Source organism: Fusarium proliferatum, assembly GCF_900067095.1.
Source record: "Fusarium proliferatum ET1 genome assembly, contig: FPRO_scaffold004, whole genome shotgun sequence".
NCBI classification, from domain to species: Eukaryota; Fungi; Ascomycota; class Sordariomycetes; order Hypocreales; family Nectriaceae; genus Fusarium; species Fusarium proliferatum.
In genome coordinates, this window is record NW_022194793.1 from 3381513 (window position 1) to 3400188 (window position 18676).

The 18676-nt window shown below is 49.5% G+C and overlaps 12 protein-coding genes across 12 annotated transcripts; 6 read left to right on the forward strand and 6 right to left on the reverse strand.

Moving 5' to 3' along the window:
- Window positions 1–215: 215 nt before the first annotated feature.
- FPRO_05269 (uncharacterized protein) lies at window positions 216–2119 on the reverse strand (the record flags this gene model as incomplete). Its single annotated transcript, XM_031230868.1, has 4 exons — window positions 216–1687; window positions 1740–1822; window positions 1877–2025; window positions 2105–2119. The coding sequence occupies 4 exons, from the start codon at window positions 2117–2119 to the stop codon at window positions 216–218; spliced, it is 1719 nt and encodes a 572-aa protein (XP_031080962.1).
- A 462-nt stretch (window positions 2120–2581) lies between these two features.
- FPRO_05270 (uncharacterized protein) lies at window positions 2582–3561 on the forward strand (the record flags this gene model as incomplete). The annotated part of the gene is made up of 3 exons (XM_031230869.1): window positions 2582–2899; window positions 2966–3401; window positions 3452–3561. 3 exons carry the CDS (start codon window positions 2582–2584, stop codon window positions 3559–3561), a joined length of 864 nt encoding a protein of 287 aa, XP_031080963.1.
- A 253-nt stretch (window positions 3562–3814) lies between these two features.
- On the reverse strand, window positions 3815–4869 carry FPRO_05271 (uncharacterized protein; the record flags this gene model as incomplete). Its single annotated transcript, XM_031230870.1, has 3 exons — window positions 3815–3949; window positions 3999–4591; window positions 4641–4869. 3 exons carry the CDS (start codon window positions 4867–4869, stop codon window positions 3815–3817), a joined length of 957 nt encoding a protein of 318 aa, XP_031080964.1.
- Window positions 4870–5722: 853 nt separating this feature from the next.
- Window positions 5723–6595, reverse strand: FPRO_05272 (uncharacterized protein; the record flags this gene model as incomplete). The annotated part of the gene is made up of 1 exon (XM_031230871.1): window positions 5723–6595. The coding sequence occupies one exon, from the start codon at window positions 6593–6595 to the stop codon at window positions 5723–5725; it is 873 nt and encodes a 290-aa protein (XP_031080965.1).
- Window positions 6596–7298: 703 nt separating this feature from the next.
- On the forward strand, window positions 7299–8204 carry FPRO_05273 (uncharacterized protein; the record flags this gene model as incomplete). The annotated part of the gene is made up of 1 exon (XM_031230873.1): window positions 7299–8204. One exon carries the CDS (start codon window positions 7299–7301, stop codon window positions 8202–8204), a length of 906 nt encoding a protein of 301 aa, XP_031080966.1.
- Window positions 8205–8262: 58 nt separating this feature from the next.
- Window positions 8263–9096, reverse strand: FPRO_05274 (uncharacterized protein; the record flags this gene model as incomplete). The annotated part of the gene is made up of 1 exon (XM_031230874.1): window positions 8263–9096. One exon carries the CDS (start codon window positions 9094–9096, stop codon window positions 8263–8265), a length of 834 nt encoding a protein of 277 aa, XP_031080967.1.
- A 901-nt stretch (window positions 9097–9997) lies between these two features.
- Window positions 9998–10558, forward strand: FPRO_05275 (uncharacterized protein; the record flags this gene model as incomplete). The annotated part of the gene is made up of 2 exons (XM_031230875.1): window positions 9998–10149; window positions 10195–10558. 2 exons carry the CDS (start codon window positions 9998–10000, stop codon window positions 10556–10558), a joined length of 516 nt encoding a protein of 171 aa, XP_031080968.1.
- A 156-nt stretch (window positions 10559–10714) lies between these two features.
- On the forward strand, window positions 10715–11221 carry FPRO_05276 (uncharacterized protein; the record flags this gene model as incomplete). The annotated part of the gene is made up of 1 exon (XM_031230876.1): window positions 10715–11221. One exon carries the CDS (start codon window positions 10715–10717, stop codon window positions 11219–11221), a length of 507 nt encoding a protein of 168 aa, XP_031080969.1.
- A 206-nt stretch (window positions 11222–11427) lies between these two features.
- Window positions 11428–12498, reverse strand: FPRO_05277 (uncharacterized protein; the record flags this gene model as incomplete). Its single annotated transcript, XM_031230877.1, has 1 exon — window positions 11428–12498. The coding sequence occupies one exon, from the start codon at window positions 12496–12498 to the stop codon at window positions 11428–11430; it is 1071 nt and encodes a 356-aa protein (XP_031080970.1).
- A 276-nt stretch (window positions 12499–12774) lies between these two features.
- On the forward strand, window positions 12775–15111 carry FPRO_05278 (uncharacterized protein; the record flags this gene model as incomplete). Its single annotated transcript, XM_031230878.1, has 4 exons — window positions 12775–12888; window positions 12940–13034; window positions 13090–14098; window positions 14146–15111. The coding sequence occupies 4 exons, from the start codon at window positions 12775–12777 to the stop codon at window positions 15109–15111; spliced, it is 2184 nt and encodes a 727-aa protein (XP_031080971.1).
- Window positions 15112–15119: 8 nt separating this feature from the next.
- FPRO_05279 (uncharacterized protein) lies at window positions 15120–17097 on the reverse strand (the record flags this gene model as incomplete). Its single annotated transcript, XM_031230879.1, has 4 exons — window positions 15120–15919; window positions 15964–16369; window positions 16417–16628; window positions 16680–17097. The coding sequence occupies 4 exons, from the start codon at window positions 17095–17097 to the stop codon at window positions 15120–15122; spliced, it is 1836 nt and encodes a 611-aa protein (XP_031080972.1).
- A 305-nt stretch (window positions 17098–17402) lies between these two features.
- Window positions 17403–18203, forward strand: FPRO_05280 (uncharacterized protein; the record flags this gene model as incomplete). Its single annotated transcript, XM_031230880.1, has 1 exon — window positions 17403–18203. The coding sequence occupies one exon, from the start codon at window positions 17403–17405 to the stop codon at window positions 18201–18203; it is 801 nt and encodes a 266-aa protein (XP_031080973.1).
- Window positions 18204–18676: the final 473 nt, after the last annotated feature.

An 18676-nucleotide genomic window follows, 5' to 3' on the forward strand; every position in this document is an offset into this window, starting at 1 on the left:
TATTGTGAGTTAAACTTGAACTGTGACTTTCATGGCGTTGTTTTGCTTTCACTTGGTTCGGCCAGAACAATGACCGTTTGAACAACCTCTGTCGTGAACACTACCCCGGCAGGGGATGGCAATGACAAGGAAATAAACGACTTTGAACACAATAAGCGCGCCAATGAGTACCAATTGATTCTATCCTTTATCAGAAATCCTTCTATGCAGATGCCCTAATTTTCAGCCTCCTTTACCTCCTCCTCTCCCTTCCGCCTCTCAATCGCAATAATCTCCTCCACGGTCTTAGTGCTCACCCCATCGCCAAAGTACCTTTCCGACAGCTCCACACAGCGGAGGTTGGCGGACAATTTGTTCATCGTCTCCATCCACTCATCTGTAGGGTCACTATCGTAGACGATACCACCGCCAGCCTGCATATATGCCACGCCATCCTTGACGAGCATGGTCCGGATGGCAATGCACGTGTCCATGGGTCCTTCGTCGACGAAAACCTTGTCCTCAGGCTTGCTGCCCTCGTCCACGCGCACAATGTCGTATCCAAACCATCCTGCAGCTCCGGCGTAGATACCCCGCTTCTCCTGCTCCAGGTCGTAGATGAGCTCCATAGCTCGGATCTTGGGTGCGCCAGAGACAGTTCCCGCGGGGAAAATGGAACGCAGAGCATCCCAGCGCGTGCACTCGGGACGCAGAACTCCCGAAACCTCGGAGGTGATGTGCTGAACATGGGAGAAGCGGTCAATTCTCATGAGCCGGTCAACCTTGACGGTTGTGGGGTGGCAGACTCTGTTCACGTCGTTGCGGGCGAGATCCACCAACATGACGTGCTCAGCTCTGTCCTTCTTGGAAGCCAAAAGCTCGGCAGCGAGTCTATCATCCTCAGCGGCATTCTTTCCACGGTGGATTGTACCGGCAATTGCGTGGTTGACGATACGGGGCCTTGATCGAGCTTCGGCAGCTGAGTAGCCAAATCGTGAGTCCGAGGGTAACGGGGCGTATCCATCAGTCTTCATCAGACACTCCGGCGAAGCACCAACGATGTGAAAGTCGGCGCATGAGAGGAAGAACACATAAGGTGAGGGGTTGAGTGTTCGGAGAGTTCTGTAAATGTTAAAGGGGTGAAGTTTGGTGCTTCGGCGGAACCGTTGTGAAGGCACGGCTTGAATGATGTCTCCCTTGACAATGTATTTCTTGAGCTCCTTGACGAATGTTTCGTAACCTTTGCGGCCAACGTTTGAAGAATATTGCTGCTCTGACTCTGATTGCTCACTGAGAGTTTGGGCAGGTAAGGGAGTCTCGGGCTGGTAGATGATGTCGAGGGTCTTTCGGAGTGTCTCACAGGCCTCGTCGTAGGCAAGTTGAAGGTCGTCGGAGGGGCTCTTGGGCAACTTCATATGTGTGACAATTGTCAATGTCGAGCGGAAGTGGTCCAAGGCGACAATGGTGTCGAACAGCATGAACAAAGCCTCGGGAATCTGGAGGTTGTCTTTGAGTGGACGCTCAGTCTTGGGCTCAAAGTACTTGATACAGTCATATGAGACGTATCCAACGGCACCACCAGACAACTTTGGAAGCGCCAACGAAGGAATATCTAGAACTCGATCATTGGAAAGTTCGGCCGCTAGGGTCTTGAGAGGGTCGCCATTATGTTCGTAACCGTCGCCAGTGGCCAGTACTTTTCGCGGGTCTAGAAGAGAGACTCAGAGGATGTCCAGCACAGGAGTCTCAAAGAAGCTTACTGGCACCAATAAAACTATATCGTCCAACCGTCTCTGTGCTTCCAGTCGCACTCTCGAGGAGAAATGAGTATTCGGCAGTTGCGCTGTAAGGGGTGAGTCAGAGGGTGGTTCGGCGGTGGAAGCATTGTAGTCTTTACCCCGATGACAGCTTAAGATAGATAGCTGAAGGAGTCAATAGATCGGCGGGAGCAGAAGCGCAAACGGGGAGAAGCGTGGGTTGAGTCGTAGGAGTCCATTCTTGGTTGAAGGCAGCTCGAGCTTCATCGGCAGTTGGCCGTATATCAAGCTGGTGTGGAAGATTAGTATGGGCCATTAAGTCTCGGTGAAGCTGATGGATGGGGAATGCGATAAAGAGGTGTTCTTACATGTGCTGCACACATCCTTATAGTGATTATCCCCGAATATCACGACAGATTGGTGGCTTGAGGACAAAGAAGGAGAACAATGGAAGGGCGGTTGGTGGAAAGGTGTTTGCTTCGGAGTCACTTTTTATCGATTGCCAAATGAAGACGCCTCAGATGTTAGTGGGGGCGGGGCACCGATAGCGGCAGGGTCGGCAGTTCCTGAGCGGTTGGTGTAGGGTAGATACTAGTCATGATGATCATGCAGTGATGCCTTGCGCACGAGGCATCATCTTCAGCCAAGCTCACTTCCGCATTTGGATTAGCGTGGAGCCGAAGCTGCCCACCAAGACTGGATCTCACGTTTACGCGAATCCACATGCGCTCAGGAACCATCATTTGAACCATCTTTAAGTCACTGATTCCGGCACCAATTCCGCTCGTTTTAAGCGATTGAATTAATCACTCCCTTATAAATGGACTTCTAATTCATTAGCAATCATGCCCACCGATCAGCACGAGGACTCGGTCGAGCCCACCGGCGATGTTGAGATGTCTGAGACCCAGAACACCCAGGATACTGCGCCAGAGGCTACCCAAGAGGGCGAGGAGAATGAGAATGCCGACAACACCGAGCTACCTTTCGCCGACTCTGAGATCGCAGAGCCTAGAGTTACCTTTGCAAATTATCTCATGAGCCCAATCGTCACCCTCCTCATCGGATCTGGCGACCAATCTATCCTCTCAGCACATCAGGGACTTTTGACACAAAGTCCCTACTTCAAGGACATTTGCGATAGATTTGTCGAGGACGGCGGCGTCAGTGCTCCAGAACCTTTGCGCGAGCAATATCTAGCCATGGACCCCTTCTAACCCCACCTACAGCCTCGTCAGATTGAGCTACCCGACTACGACATCGAGACCGTCGGCAGCTTCCTCGAATACCTCTACACAGGCGAATACTTCCCCAAGAAGCTTCCCGGCCAGCGCGTCCTCGAGTCCGACCCCTCAGTACCCTCGGTCGACAACAGCGGCGACCAGCTCCTCAAGCATGCCCGCATCTACACCCTCGCCGAGAAGTTTGGCGTCGCCGGTCTCAAGGGCCTCTCGAGCTCCAAGATCCACTGCGTCAACTCCACAGCCAAGGGCGAGATCGCATACGCTCGCTACGTCTACGCCTACACCAGCAACGACGACACCACCATCCGCGCCCCCGTCGCAAGCTTCTGGGCCACGCGCTCGCACACCCTGCGCGCCGAGGCGGAAGAGGAGTTCAAGGCTCTGTGTTTGGAGCACCCCCAGTTCGGATACGATGTTCTCAGTATGTTCGCGGGCTTGGAGAGGGGAGATTTTTGTGCTAACGGTGTTCAGCCCGTGTCTTGGACGACAAGCTCAAGAGGGAGCGCAACGACAAGATGCATCCCGCCACAAGCAGCGGACGAAAGCGTGCCCGCCACAGCAGCGGATCGCGTGCCGATTAAAGAATCACGCATTGGGAGAATTGGGACGGCGCTATATGGATCATTGGTACATACCGAACATTGTTTCTTTTGTTTCCTGGGTTATTTAGCGGGACGCATTTGTACTGTAACACTACATGGGATCTACACGAGTGCCGTCGGCGGTCACTTGCAAGACTTGGTAATGGGGGCAAAAATAGACTCTTTTGAGCTATTGAATTCTTGTTTCTTAACTAAGCTCCACCATGTACTGTCTCTAACGTCTGCTTCTGACCTAGTAAGAGTAAGGGTCAACAACAAGTTCCGCCAACAAGCCTTCCTGGTATGAAAGACCATTATCGACCTCCCGCTTCACACGGTTGTACTGAAGATAGAGCGGAACTTTCCCCTTCATCGACTGATCCCAGGCCTAACAGCATTAGAGAAAGTGAACTCCAGGGGTTGTGTGAATTACTTACCATATGCTCTGGTCCATGCAGATGGTCCTCAATATCCTCACCAAACGCTCTCCCATAACAGGGCAAGTCCAAGACACGGCACACGTCTATCTCTTCCTCATATTCGAAGTCGACGAAAGAGTTTGGGAGGTGCTTGTACAGTTGCTCGAGGGTATACTTGGTGTCCTCTTTCGCCATCACTTCACTCTTGGGCTCGTCGTGTTTATTCCACCGTTTGATTCTGGCGCTGATGAACTCGGAGAGTTTCTTCATCTCTGCAATGTTCTTTTCTGTGATGTTGGCGGGTGTTTCGTCTCTGATCTTGTTTGCTTTCTTGACCTTTAGTGCTTTGATCAGGGCCGATCTCTCCTTTGAAAGACCGACTTTCTCTTTCTTGAGTTCGTCCCGCTCCTTTAAGAGACCTTCAATGGTCTCTCTCTTGTTCTTATTCCTCTTGCCGGCTTTGTAGTTGTCGACTTTGCTGGCACCTTTTCTGGATAGTATGGCCATTTCCCTGTCGAAATTGTACTTGGGCTTCTTGGGTTCGGGATCTTCATCGTCTTTGTCATTCTCAAGCACAAGTTCACGGATCTCTTTCTCCATTTCTTCGTTTGCTGTGCGAGTTAGCCAGACGAGAAGAGAAATGACAGAGGAGATACCTACGGATAGCAACGAGACACTCGCGAGTGCAACTCTTGCATTTGCTTGGATCGTCATCGGACTTCTCTATCGCCGCCTTGCTATTGGGATATCGCAGGATAGGAAGCGTTGGATTGTGGCGAAAGTAAATCTTTCCGTTTCCATCCCGCCAGACGACTAGTGGTTCAGGTTTGGGCTCAGGATCCGGCGGCTCTGGTGGGCGAGTGATGATTTGGATTGTAGGTTCATGCATGGTTACGCAGGCGGAAGATGACGAGTCGAGAGTATGAAGTTGTTGATGAGAGGAGAAAGGTGAGACGATGAGGTCTAAAAGAGGAGTTATGCACGTGCTGGAGGAAAAGATCAAAGCAAACAAAGGATAAATAAATTCGTTTGGTGATGAATCACGGGCTGCCACTGGCAAGTGTAACTTGAGCTAGCAGTGTTGCTGACCTTCCAACACCAGACGCGATTAGCCACGAATACGCATGAGAAATAGAATTCAACCCAAAATATGGAAATACATGCGATGAAAGAAAAAGTAGACGAGGTAAGCGGGTGGGTGATGTAAGTGATTGCTTGCCAAAAGGGGTTTGTGTTGGTAGGTACTTTACTAAAGCACCATCCGCATCTCGATACGCCAAATCAGGACAATATATTCAGTAACTACTCAAGAGTAAAAAACTCACAGAAATACATGGAAATCTTCTGATAGTTATATTTGGTCCAGAGTCAACTCATTCTGCGTTGTCCTCGTCTTCAAATCAAGTAGTCACAGTGACGACAGATGCATTTATCTCAGGTACTGTCGTAGCCCCTAAACAAGTTTCTATACCGATTTCCCTCGATATGTTGAAGTTCATGAGAATTATCACGATTCATACATGGTAAAAGTGTCATCAAGTTCTGGTCTAACATCCAGTTTTATTTCCTAAATCTGATTACCTTAAGCTCAGGACCAGTCTGTCTCGTCATCAATCATAATACCACAAAATGCAAATACAAAATGCCAGTCATAAAAACAAAGAGACCTAAGCGGCTCGGCTCACAGTCCATTGTTGAGCTCTAAAACATGACAACTCTTCATATACTCATCAACCAACATATTAGATAGATGATCCTCGAGAGAAGACACGACGAAAGAAGCCCTGTGTCTTGGGCGTTTGGGGAAGTGGCTTCATAGTCTTCATCAAGTAGAGACACAGACCTACATTGGAAAAATCATGCGAAATCCAAAAAGTCTTGAACTTCAGCACCCAAACCTTTCTATAGGCTTCCCAGATAGTCTTCAACTCCTCTGGAGTTTGGAGTCTTCGCACGCGCTCACAAATAGGTCGCTTGGGGTCTCTAGAACCATCCATATACAGGAACCCGCCAGGGCGTGGGTCCAAAAAGCCAAGGGAGATGTACTGTTGGGTGGACTCGACTTCGTCTTCCCACTTGTAGATACCAGTGTACTGGGTCATCTCGGAAAATGTATACTGGATTTCACATCCGGCACATCGAGCGTAGATGAAGCCACCCTCACTCAGAACAAGAGGGACTTTAGAATAGTCGGCGACCAAGTGTGGGATTCGCTGACCATGGCATAAGTGCCCGCACTCGGGATGATACATGATCGCAGTGTTGCAGACAGGACACGAGTAGGACTCTCTTCCTCGAAACTGTTCGGACTGTCTGTCGAGCCAGTTCATGAGACAGCTGCCGCCTACCATATGGCCACAGGGGAGGATCTGGGCGTCATGAGAGATTCTGCGATCTGTTTTCGGGATCCAATGGATGGAACCACTTCCGGATCCTTGCGTTGACATCTGCTCTGTGCAGATGGTGCAGGCCAGATCGATGGGGCGGAGTTGCTGGGGATCATCCTCGACTGCCTTTTTGAAGGCTGGCCAGTAGATGTCAGTGATGGGCATTGGATCACTGCGGATTGCGTCGATGATGGATCCAGGGTTCATGGCTGGATTCATGGTGGGCATGATGAAGGGTGTGTGATCTAGAATAGATGAGATGATCTAGGATCTGGATGGAGAGGTTATGATAAGGAGGAAAAGATTACACTTCATCTCTACGGAATAATGTTTAGTTTATATTCCGTTTACTTTTTCCATTCACTTCGTAGCCTGGAGTGCTGTTCATCAGATACAGCCGTTTCTGCCACTGTCGTAACTCGATCACTGGCAGAGCGCAAGTGAACATTTAGCACAAGAATGGGCACTTCCAGTGTTATCATAAATAAAAATCAGTCACTGGCATATGGTGATACCAAGACGAACTTCTCCATGATGTGAAGCCCGAGTACCGTTCGTATGCAGCCATGGCCTTGCCTTTACTAGCACTCCCCGAGTTTCAGTCTACTACATATGCTTAGCTACTGGGAGTGGTAGTCAATAGTACTCTTTGTCTCATCGCCAGTTGGCACTGATACAGTAAAGAACAACAAATTGTCAAGATTGTTCGGCATCCTAAAAGGGGAGTGAACAAGAACAATCTTTGTCAACGGCTATGTTCGTGAGTGTCTGATTGACACTGCCGAGCAGCAATGGACATTGAATCAGTAGTTAAAGCAGCTAAATAAATATAATTTCCCTCAATTATCTTCGATAAGCATACCTCTCCCTCTAGATTTACTGCATTCTCCTGAACTTATCATCTCTTGTGCTCAACTAACAAGAACCACCAATGTTCATGTCGTCCCGAACCGCCATCAACAAGATGTCCCTCAACAGTATTATCCACAAAGATCCCGAATCCAACAGACCAGCATGGACAACACCATTCTGGCCTCGCCTCAGAGATTCCCTTATCGAAGACCCAGAGCTCTTCAACCACCTCCGTCTCGAGTGCGGAATCTGTCTCAATGACATGTCTATCTTTCGCCACGACCACACCTTTAGCCCCGATGAAGGCTTGACCCATGAGGAGAAAACCAGGTCTCACCGAGCTTGCATCTTACCTTGCGGTCACATGTTTGGACACAAGTGTCTCCACACCATGATCGACGAAGCCTTGAAGGAAATGGAAGAAGGACAAGTCCCCATATTGACTTGTCCATCTTGCCGTGAGGTTTTCTCACCTCACAGAGATTGTCCTCATCCCCACTCAGGTAAGTTCATGCCAACCACAATGGAGGGCGTTTACAGAATCCCGCCTACGTTCTCAGAGAGTGGTGTTCTCTCGCATAACTGCGGTAATTGTATGGCCGTCGAGACAATCTCCTCCATCGCAGCTCTAGTCCCCTTATTCACACCCACACTGGAACTCACAGAGAGAGAGACGCTCCTCACGTACGGCACTGCGGGACGCCATAACTGGACTACAAACCTTGCAGAAGACCCAACTATCTACGATGAAGTTGTGCGGGAGATTCCTATGGGGGATGAGCTGCAGCGGATCTGCGATCAGATCTCGGAGCGTCTGGCGCAGATCGCAAAGAAGAGATGGTACTCTGAGGACTTTGAAGGGAGGTTCAAGTTCAAGGTTATGCTCCAGAGGGACAGTCTTCCCAGAATGAATGAGTATTTGGAAGCTGTCGAGGTTTTGCAGCAAGGGCTAGCGAACGGTGACTTGGTATTGAGGCTGGAATAGGGAGGATTTTGTTCTTCTTATTTTATTTGTTAGATACCCGAATAGATATTGTTTTTGTCTAATCTGTGCGTTCAAAGTCGATGACTAAGCCGGGAAGTAGTTCGATGGTCTTGGGGCTCTCCTTTGTGCCCAGGAGTGTCAACTTGACCTCTGCCTTGCCATTTCCACCTTCGAGTTTCGATAGGACGACCTGGCTGCTTCCTGAGTTAGGTCCAGCTGGTAGGTCGTAAGGCCAAGAGTACCCGTCCGATCCAGAGGTTGCGTTCTGGTTGTGAATAGCATCGTAAACAGGCTTGTATGTCGCAATATCCTTCTCAGGAAGTAGAACAGTGACTTTCGATACACCCTGGGCATTCGAAGGATGTTTGGTATACTCATGCAGCCCATCACCACTCTCCGCCTTGAACGGCGATCGCAAATGCCTCTCCGTCTCATCAACACACCAAAACGGCACCGTCCCAGGAAAGATCCTCCCGCCCTCCGCATTCAACGCCACCGAAACAAGACACTTCATCAAAACCCCATCAGGCCTGTGTCTCTGTAGCGAAGTGAGATCACCATACGTAACACCATTCCCAGCATCAGCCACGCGCTTCTGCAACTGAGCGTAATCCGCTTCACTGGGCAGTGTATGAGCCCAATCTGCGATCTTCCCCTCTTCGAGGTTTCCCCAGCGGTGAGCACGGCGTTTCTCAGGGTCTACGCCTTCGACGAAGGCGATGAACTCGAGATATGTGCCGTCGGCGAGATGGATTAGTTTGTTGACTGTTAGGCCATCTGCATGGGCGCCTCCGTCGATTACGAGGAGGGAGTCTTTGAGGGATTGGGTTACGGTTTGGAGGGTTTGGTAGGAGACAAGAATGGCGAAGTGGTCGAGAATTGGGAGTGACATTTTGAGTCGTTGAGAAGTTGTTTGTGATTGTGTTGGATGAGGGTGTTGATTTAAGGTTGTTGCAGACCAAGACACTGCGGGGGTTCGGGGTTGGTTCGGAGGAGGTGCATGACAAGCTTGGCTTAGAAGCCATGATTGACCTCATCGTGCCTATTCAGCATAAGTTGAAATTCCAGAACAAATACGTTCATTTGGTCAAATCTAGTTGATTTACTGTGTTATAGAATGCATTCCGTCTGTCAATGTTTTGAGCTTCTGTGCCAAAGCCTCATCGGGCCTCGACAGATATCCCGAGCAAGACATTGAACACCAGTGCGCATCGCTTCAGGTCGGTCGAGTTCGATTCAGTGATACTCAGAAATTATTTGGTAAAGTTTCGGCGTATCATTCACGTGCTGTTGTCGTATCAGTATGAATGACTACTAATATGGCTACTGCGATGCAAGTGCACTTCTGAGGCCTGCGACATCCATGGAAGGTCAAGATTATGCGCCGACCTCCCGAGAAATAACTACCGATGACAAATCAATTATGATTAAAGTAAGTATGGAGGATCTATGCATCCTCTGTCAGCTTACACGGCGCCTCAGTTCCGTCAGCCGATGATCCCGTTGGTGACAGAGAACTGTAGTGTTAGGCAATAGTCATTGAGGCATCAGACATCTCAGCATCATGTCGAATCGGCTTACACGTTTCGAGGGTGGTCAAAGTTCATTCAATAAGCACTAAATCCTACGCTGCAGTCAGCGTTCCGGACTCACTAGTATCTGAAGGCGAATATGTGAGATTGTGCCAGACGAGTAGAGTAAAAAGGTCGCGGGGTTGGTATATATACTAGCATTATGTCCGTTTAATAGTCTTAAGGATAAACATCCCATTGTATCAATCCTTAGTCAGTGAAATGACAACCCTCTACCAACAAAGCGTTCCCGTGCTGGTCAAGTACCTCAAGAACTTATCCTTCATGCTCCAGAAGGGTGCCAAGTTCTGCGATGAGAAGGAAATGAAGCATGAAGACCTTCTGACATACCGTCTGATTTCCGATATGAGAGGGTAAGTTACTCGATTCTCATGCGAATCTCGACTAACACTTGTTAGACTCCCCTACCAAGTCCAATCCTGCTCCAACACAGCCAAATTCCTCGCCTCCCGTCTCGGCGCACAAAACATTCCCACATTCGAAGACGACGAGCAAACATTCGAACAGCTCCAAGCACGCATCACCCGCACAATTGAAGTCCTTGAGGGCGTGGACCCTGAAGTCATCAACGGTAAAGAAAATGAGGAGATTATAATGGAGAGTAAGATGGGAAACTTCCGCTTCACGGGCCAGCGATACGTGAGCGAATATGTAATCCCCAATTTCCATTTTCACCTCACGAGTGCATATTGCATCATGCGCACACAGGGCGTTCCATTGGGTGCGTTTGACTACCTGAAGGATGTTTTTGAGAAGGTTTAAGAGTTGGTATGCGGGAAGAGAGGATATTCATCAAAGGAGGGGCGGGAATTGCCCGATGAGGAAATTTCTCTTAAAGAACTCAGCTAGACAAACCATTCAAGAACAAAACTCATAAACAACTTCACAAAAAACAATACCAGTTTCAATTTCTTCACAATGTCTGAGCCACCTTCAACTCGTGTTCAAACCCCAGATGTCGAGTCCTCAGAAGTCCAAAGGGCCGCTCACGTCCAATCCCTCATGGACCGTCTCCGCGCCAAAAGCCCCATCTACAACTTCATTATGTCCTCGGCGGAACTCATCAGCACAACGCAGGGCAGCGTCACAACACGCCTCGTGCTGAACGAGAACCATCTAAACAGCAGTGGAAACTTGCACGGCGCTGTATCAGCTACCATCATTGACTTCACGACTGGTCTGGCTATTGCGAGCTGGGATCTGAGGGACACGACTGGTGCGAGTGTGGATATGCATATTAGTTATCTAAGTGCGGCGAGGTTGGGGGATACGGTCGAGATTGTTTCGACGGCGGATAAGGTTGGGGGCAGCGTGGCGTTTACGTCGATTAGGATATCAAAGGTTGAGAAGGATGGGGGGTTGAAGTTGGTTACTCTTGGACAGCATACGAAGTATGTAAAGGGTTCGCAGCCAAAGACTCAATGAGATACATGGATTAGAGGGTTAGAGCAATTCACTACAGCTAAATAGACTCGTTTGCTCTGTTGAGAGGAATGGTAGTTCCTCACTCACCGACCGGTGCCAAACATATGAGGCGAAAGCGATGTACAAAAAGTTTCATCACATTAGGGTTCTTTGAAAGAAAAGATCTCCAATTTTCACAATGATATCAAAATCCTATAATCACATGCTCAAAACTTCAGTGGTTCTGCCCCGACCTTCTTCGCCTCAGCATTCAAAGCATCAATCTCAGCTCGCACAAGCGGAATACCAGTCTTCTCCCTCTCTTTCTTAGCCAACTGCTCGATCTCACCGGGGAAGTAAATCCTCTCCACCCCAGCAGCCTTTTCTGACCCCACAACACGTTCGTAAAGGTACTGCATTCTCTCTCTAAACTCATCCAAGCTCATAAAGAGGTCAGGCTTGATGGCTACCAAGAAGTGGCCAACATCTGCAGGCTTGGAAGGATCGTAGGGGCCAGTGACATGGCCAGCGAAAGCTGAACCTGATAGAACTCCTGAGAAGACATCCATCATGATTGACAGTGCAGAGCCCTTGGGGCCGCCCATTGGTAGCATGACACCACCGAGAGCAGCTTCGGGATCATCTGTTGGGCGACCCTCAGCATCAAGGGCCCAGTCCAACGGGATCTTCTCACCCCGCCTCTTCGCCTTGTAAATCTTCCCCCTCGCGGCCACAGAAGGCGCCATATCAAGAATGAAATTCTCCATAGGTCCTTTACCAGGCGCACCACAAGCAATAGGCGAAACACCCATCAGCTTACTCTTTCCACCAAACGCAGGCAGTGCAGGACTAGAGTTCGTAAACACCAGACTCATCATATTCGCATCAAGAGCCTGCTGCACGATCCAAGCACTCATGCCGAAATGGTTAGAGTGCTTGATGCTCGCCATACCAATGCCAAACACCTTTGCAGACTCTATCGCAGCTGCCATGCCCTTGTGAGCAGCTACAAAGCCAAAGCCGTTCTGGCCGTCGACTTGAGCTACGGCGGGCGTGACTTGGGTGAGGATGGGCTGGGCGCTGGGGTTGAGGACGCCTTGACGCAGACGCTCCATATAAGAGGGGATGCGGTTCATGCCGTGGGTGTCTACACCGCGGAGATCGGCGGCGACTAAGCAGCGGGCGATGATGGAGGCATTCTCAGAGGGGATGCCGTTGCCTTTGAGGACGTCTTCGACGAAGCGTCGTGCTTCTGAGGCAGCGACTGGGAACTTCTGGGAGTCTTGGTTTTCAGCCATGATGGAGTGAATAAGTCAATATGAGCTCAATCTAGTGTTTTAAAGACCACTAAGATGTTTTAATTCTTGTTGGTTCTAATGTTGAGCGATCCTCTCCATTCTTTTAATACTCAGATGTCACTGGAAATACGAGCGGGGAAAGCCCGTTCTCTCAAAGGCGTTAAAGCGGCATCTCCCCGCTCGACGGATTTTTGCCATCCTCACATCTACATCCCTTACACTCAGCACATCTTTACATGCCGAGAAACTCGATCCGTTACCGGCAGAATTACGAAAATGCCCGGGGCGAGGAATTCCAATGGGAAGCGACCCCATCAGGCCTCTTTGCCCGATCGGAGTGCTCCTAGGACACGCATGGCCTGTTCTCGGTGTCAACGCCTGAAAAGAAAGGTCCGTTTAGCACCAACTTTGGATCCATCGATTTGCTAAGCCGATATTCAGTGTAATTTGGAGTTGCCGACCTGTAGCAATTGTCGTAGCGCTGGCGCTGAATGTGTTGATGGGAAATCATCCCGTGCTGATGCTGCACCTCGACAGTATGTGACCAGACCATTTACAGCCTACCATCATGGTTAATAATTGATGATATAGATACATCGCATCTTTGACGAACCGGATTAATTGGCTAGAGTCAATTGTCCGATCGAATTGTCCCGACGTCGACTTATCTCAAGGTCCTCCCGTCAACATAGGAGAATCCTGGAACGACACCAGCTCTGAAGTTACAGACACTTCTGCTCTACCAGCACCTGAGCCCCTTCAACAGAGCTCTGAGATTGTGCAAAATTCGGAAAATGATCCACCGGTAACTCAGCCAGCAGCACAGCCGGTAACATCTACTTCGGAGCCCACAGGAGCCAGTGCCATGACCCATGAGATTGGGCTGGTTTCTCTTGCTACGAACCAAGATCCACGATATATTGGCCCATCCAGTGGTTACTTCCTAGCACGGGTTTTGTTAGACTCTGCCTCGAAATCAGACGATAGCGTTGGTCGCGCGAATCGCAATGCTCCGTTCCCTATAAGACTGGTTGAAGCTCTCCAGGGGCCTCTTCCACTCCCTCCCAGAGACACGGCAATGCAATTGTGCGAAGCATACTTCACCGCTATTAATTTACAATATCCCATTCTGAACCAAAACAGGTTTTACGACTACCTGGATATGGCTTATGATGAAGAGTGCCAGGACCCTGCTGCCCACTTCCAAGTCTTTATGGTTCTGGCGATAGGATCTGCTGTCCTTTCTGCTCGAACCAGAGCTCGCATCCCTGCAGAATCATACTGCCTCTCCGCACTACAATATCTCGATGAACTAAATGTCGAGAACTCGTTGAAAGGAATTCAGTGTCTTGTCTTGCTCCTCATCTTCACCATACACAGCCCGTGTGTTCGCCTCAATGTCTGGTATCTCAACTATCACTGCATCGCTGCCTTGGTCGATCAAGGTCTCCAAAGGAACATCAGCATGGGACCAGATTACAGTCTGCTTAATCAAGAGATGCGGGCCAGGATCTTCTGGGTCATTTACTCCTTCGATCGCATCATTGCGACAATGATGGGTCGACCAATTGGACTACGCGATGAAGGGTGTGAGCTCCGCGTAAGTTTATCCATACTGCTGAACCATGACACAGACTAACGAGAAAGATGCCATTTGGTCTGTCTGACGAGCAGCTTGTGAACCAGAGGCAACAACAAATCGCCGAACCATCCAGTGAAATGGCATTTGCAGTTCACTTATTCGAAGCGGCCAAGCTGAACTCGGAGATCAAATACATCGCGCAAAGCATCATAAGAGACACGCCTAGATATGCTTATCCTAGAGTGACTAACATTAACGACTGGCAAAACGCCATGCTTCAGCGACTGGAAGAGTGGTCAGACAAGATACCAGGTATTGGTGACCCTGATGTGTTGTATCTGCGAACGACTTGTCAACTTCGATACCACGGTCTGCGAATGCTTCTATTGAGACCCAGTCCTGCCATACCCAAGCCCCCCAAAGACGCCCTGATAAAGTGCCATCAGAGTGCTCGTGAAAGCCTACAGCTATTTGACCTGCTGTACAAGAAGAACCTGCTTGTTCATAGCTGGACTACTTTCCACGGACTTGTTCTCAGTTCCATAACTCTGTTGTACTGCATTCAGTCAGTGTCAGAAATCGCCCGCTCTACGGGTGTAGACGCTTTCATGTCTGACCTGAGCATATCCCTCAGCATTCTGGGTGCGACAGGTGAGCATTGGTCTGGCGCCAAACATAGTCGCGACATATTGGATAACCTGGGCAAATCAACTGTTCGATATATCCGAGAGAAAAATAGGCGATCGGAGGGTTTGCGTGACCGTTCTGCATCACAGGTCAATGAACAAGTGATTGATCCTACACTCTCCACAGATGCATGGGAGACCTTGGGGCAGGAGTTCAACAACATCCAGGGATCTTCTTCATCGCACATGAATATTCACGACGACATGGGTTTCATGCAGAACCAGTTCTACGAGGGATTACTTAACGAGACATTCGCGGAATACTTCGAGCCAACCGAGTCGACAAATCTGGATAACATTGTTCGCGACCTGTTCCAAGGCCTCATTCCCACAGACTCAATTTAAGCCAGCCATCAGTCTTGAGACTTTTGTGGCCCTTCAGCAGTCAAGAAGTCAAAATCAGCGCCTAGCTCAGCCTGATTAACGCTGCGCATGTATAAGCCCCGATAACCTCTCATTCCTTCTCGCTTCACCCACGGTGCTGCAGCTCCCTCAGCTTGCTGGAAGGTCTTCAGTCTCTCCTGGATCCTCTGTGATATTTCTTCATCGGATATGTCGACAAAGAGCTGCCTCTTTTCGACATCTAGTGTGATGAGATCTCCATTCCGGACAATACCAAGCGGAGATTTGGGGTCTGCTGATTCTGGGGAGATGTGCAGTCCGATTGTTCCGCCCGCTGTTCCACTCATGCGACCATCTGATAGACGCAGCATATCCAATACTCCTTGAGAGGCAATCTTTCTTGGGATAGGAATCATGCCTGCCTCTGGCATACCAGGGTTTCCGATTGGGCCAATATTCTGGAGGACCAGGACACTGTCGGGTGTGACATCCAGATCAGGATCGTCGATCCTCTCCGCCATGTCCGCAGAGTTTGCGAAAACGACGGCCTTGCCGGTATGCTGTAGCAGCTTTCGGTACTTCGAAGCACTAGCTTTCATTATAGCGCCTCCTGGGGCCAGGTTTCCTTTCAACACTACCAGAGAAGACGCTGGGTACAGTGGCTTATCAAATGGCTGAATGACACTTAGTTCTCGAGGAACGGTAATGAGAGAGTTGTGAGCAATTTCTTCTCCTAGTGTTCGGCCAGTGACTGTCAAGGCATCGAGATGAAGCAGAGGCTTGAGTTCATGGAACAAAGCGAGCATACCACCTGAACTTGTTAGTCTTTACTTCAAAACAGACTGAACAGCATACCTGAATTATGGAAGTCTGTCATATAGTTATCACCACTTGGTTTCAGATCAACCAACAACGGTGTCTTACGGCCAATCTCGTCGATGGTTTCCAATGTTATCGTGCCAGCAACTTTGGGATGGCGCCCAATGATGGCCATGAGATGAACCACGGCATTCGTTGAGCCGCCGATTGCCTGTAGTACAGTAATGGCGTTTAAGAACGACTCCCGTGAGAGTAAAGCTTGTGGCCGCAGGCGTTCAACGTCTTTGCAAGCTGCAACGGCTAATCCACCTGTGGCTTCTGCAATTCGCAACCTTGCCGCCGATACAGCTGGGGCCGTGGCGCCAGCAAAAGGCATCATGCCGAGTCCCACGAGAATGGAGGCCATGGTAGATGCCGTGCCCATAACACCACAAGTTCCTCCCTGCCATTGTTAGATTTGATGCCATGAGATGGATGGTGAGAGCTCACAGTTGGTGCTAGTTCATCATTGATAGCTGAAATATCTTCAATGTCAAGAGTGCCGGCTCTGTACTTAGCCCAGTTATTGCGGCAGTCTGTGCAGGCTCCAATGCGTACTCCGCGATGACTACCGGGCATCATTGGACCAGTGACTAGATGTAGGATGGGCTTGTTTGCTGAGATACCTCCCATCAGCTGAGCAGGTGTAGTCTTGTCACATCCTATTCTGGTCAGCATCAACCTCATTCGGTATACTTCAAAGGTCAACATACCGCCAATCAAGACAACAGCATCACAAGGCTGCGCCGCAATCATCTCCTCCGTATCCATACTCATAAGATTCCTCAAGTACATACTTGTTGGTGACGAGAAGCTCTCATGAATACTAATAGTTGGAAAGTCAATGGCCAACCCGCCATTGAGCTGAACACCTCTCTTGACAGCATCAATAAGCTGAGGAATATTGGCATGGCAGGGATTGAAGCTGGAGTATGTATTCACGATTCCAATGATGGGGCGTGAGAGTGCATCCTCGCTGTAGCCGAGGGCTTTGATGAAGACTTTACGAAGGAAGAGGGAGAAGTGAGGATCTCCGTAGGAGGCGAGGCCTTGGCGAAGGCCGACTTTTGATGTGATGGGTTGGTCGAGGTCATAGTCTGGGTTGACCACTGGTTTCTTGGGGTCTGACATTTTGATCAATGTGGTTGAGGAGAGATGATTACAGGGGATGAGATATCGGCCTATCAGTGTTTATGTATTACTCTCCCCCGTGGCGATGATCACATATCGGCGTTGGAGGTGCAGACGGGGTGACCCCGCGCCAGCCATCACGCAATATGGCCCACGGAGCACTTACACTTACACGTCAACGGGAGAATCCCGCTACACACCAACCTAAGTAAATCCACAGATATACTAATAAAAGGCCGTCAGGATGATAGATGGAATATCCATTATTGGTATCCTTACCTTGTTTCTTTGGTTAACTACTCATTATGCTCAACCTTTCAAATAAAGTTGCCCTCATAATCGGTCTCGGCCAAACAGGCACCGAGGGCTGGGGAATCGGTGCAGCATGCGCCGTGACCCTGGCACGACAAGGAGCCATCATCTTTGGCGGAAACAGAACAGTCGCTTCAACTACAAAGACAAAAGAGACTATTGAAGCAGAAGGCGGAATATGCGACATCATCGCTACAGACGCCACAAACTCAGCTTCTGTAAAAGCGCTCGTTGATGCTTGCATCAAAAAGCATGGACGGATTGATATCCTTTTGACAAGCGTTGGACAATCCCAACCTGGAGATCCTGCTTCTATGAGTGAAGACGTCTGGGACTCACAGATGGACATCAACCTCAAGAGCGTCTACCTCGCCTGCCACCACGTCCTCCCCATAATGGAATCTCATAAAAGCGGTTCAATAATCTGCATCTCCAGCATCGCAGGACTCCGATACATCGGCAAACCGCAAGTAGCCTACAACACCGCCAAAGCCGCAATACTCCAGTTCGTCAAAGCCACAGCGATAATCTACGCCTCCAAAGGCGTGCGCTTAAACGCCGTGGTGCCCGGGCTGATGAACACGCCGTACACGCGGAGTCTGGCGGAGAGGTTTGGGAAGGGGTATGAGGAGTTTTGCAGGACGAGGGAGGAGCAGGTTCCGATGGGAAGGATGGGGGATGCGTGGGATGTTGCGAGTGCGGTTGCGTTTTTGGCGGCTGATGAGGCGAGATATGTGACTGGGCAGAAGATTGTGGTTGATGGGGGGATAACGAGCTCGACGGGGAGGGCTTAGGGCTTGATAAGGGGGGCCGTGTGAGAAGTGGAAAGTAACTTTTTGTGATGTTAGGTTGAGGCTTGATAAGATGGAGCTTGTAGTTCTGTCTCATGAGATACCGTTTCTGAGGGGTAGTTGAGCCATGTAGATATTCAAGCTGTGGTGGAGTTTCCGGCTCAGCCACTGAAACTACATGATGGCCGAGATGTGAGAACGCCTTATCCAATGAGCCTGTTGACTGCATGTAACATACTGGTTTACTTTGTTTATATCGGAGCATAGATGTCAGAAGGTTTCGGTGCTTCTTTGGAAGTATTCCCGTGCCTGTGTCGAACAACAGCCATTATTTGAACAGAAAAGAAGGCCGTAGATGCGGATAGAATTTCGACGTTCAGGACAGAATACTCAAAATATAATAATTTAGTAATGAGGGTGATTTAGCTATGAGAATATTTGCAATATCTGAAGATGCCAAACTCGAGGTCTACAAT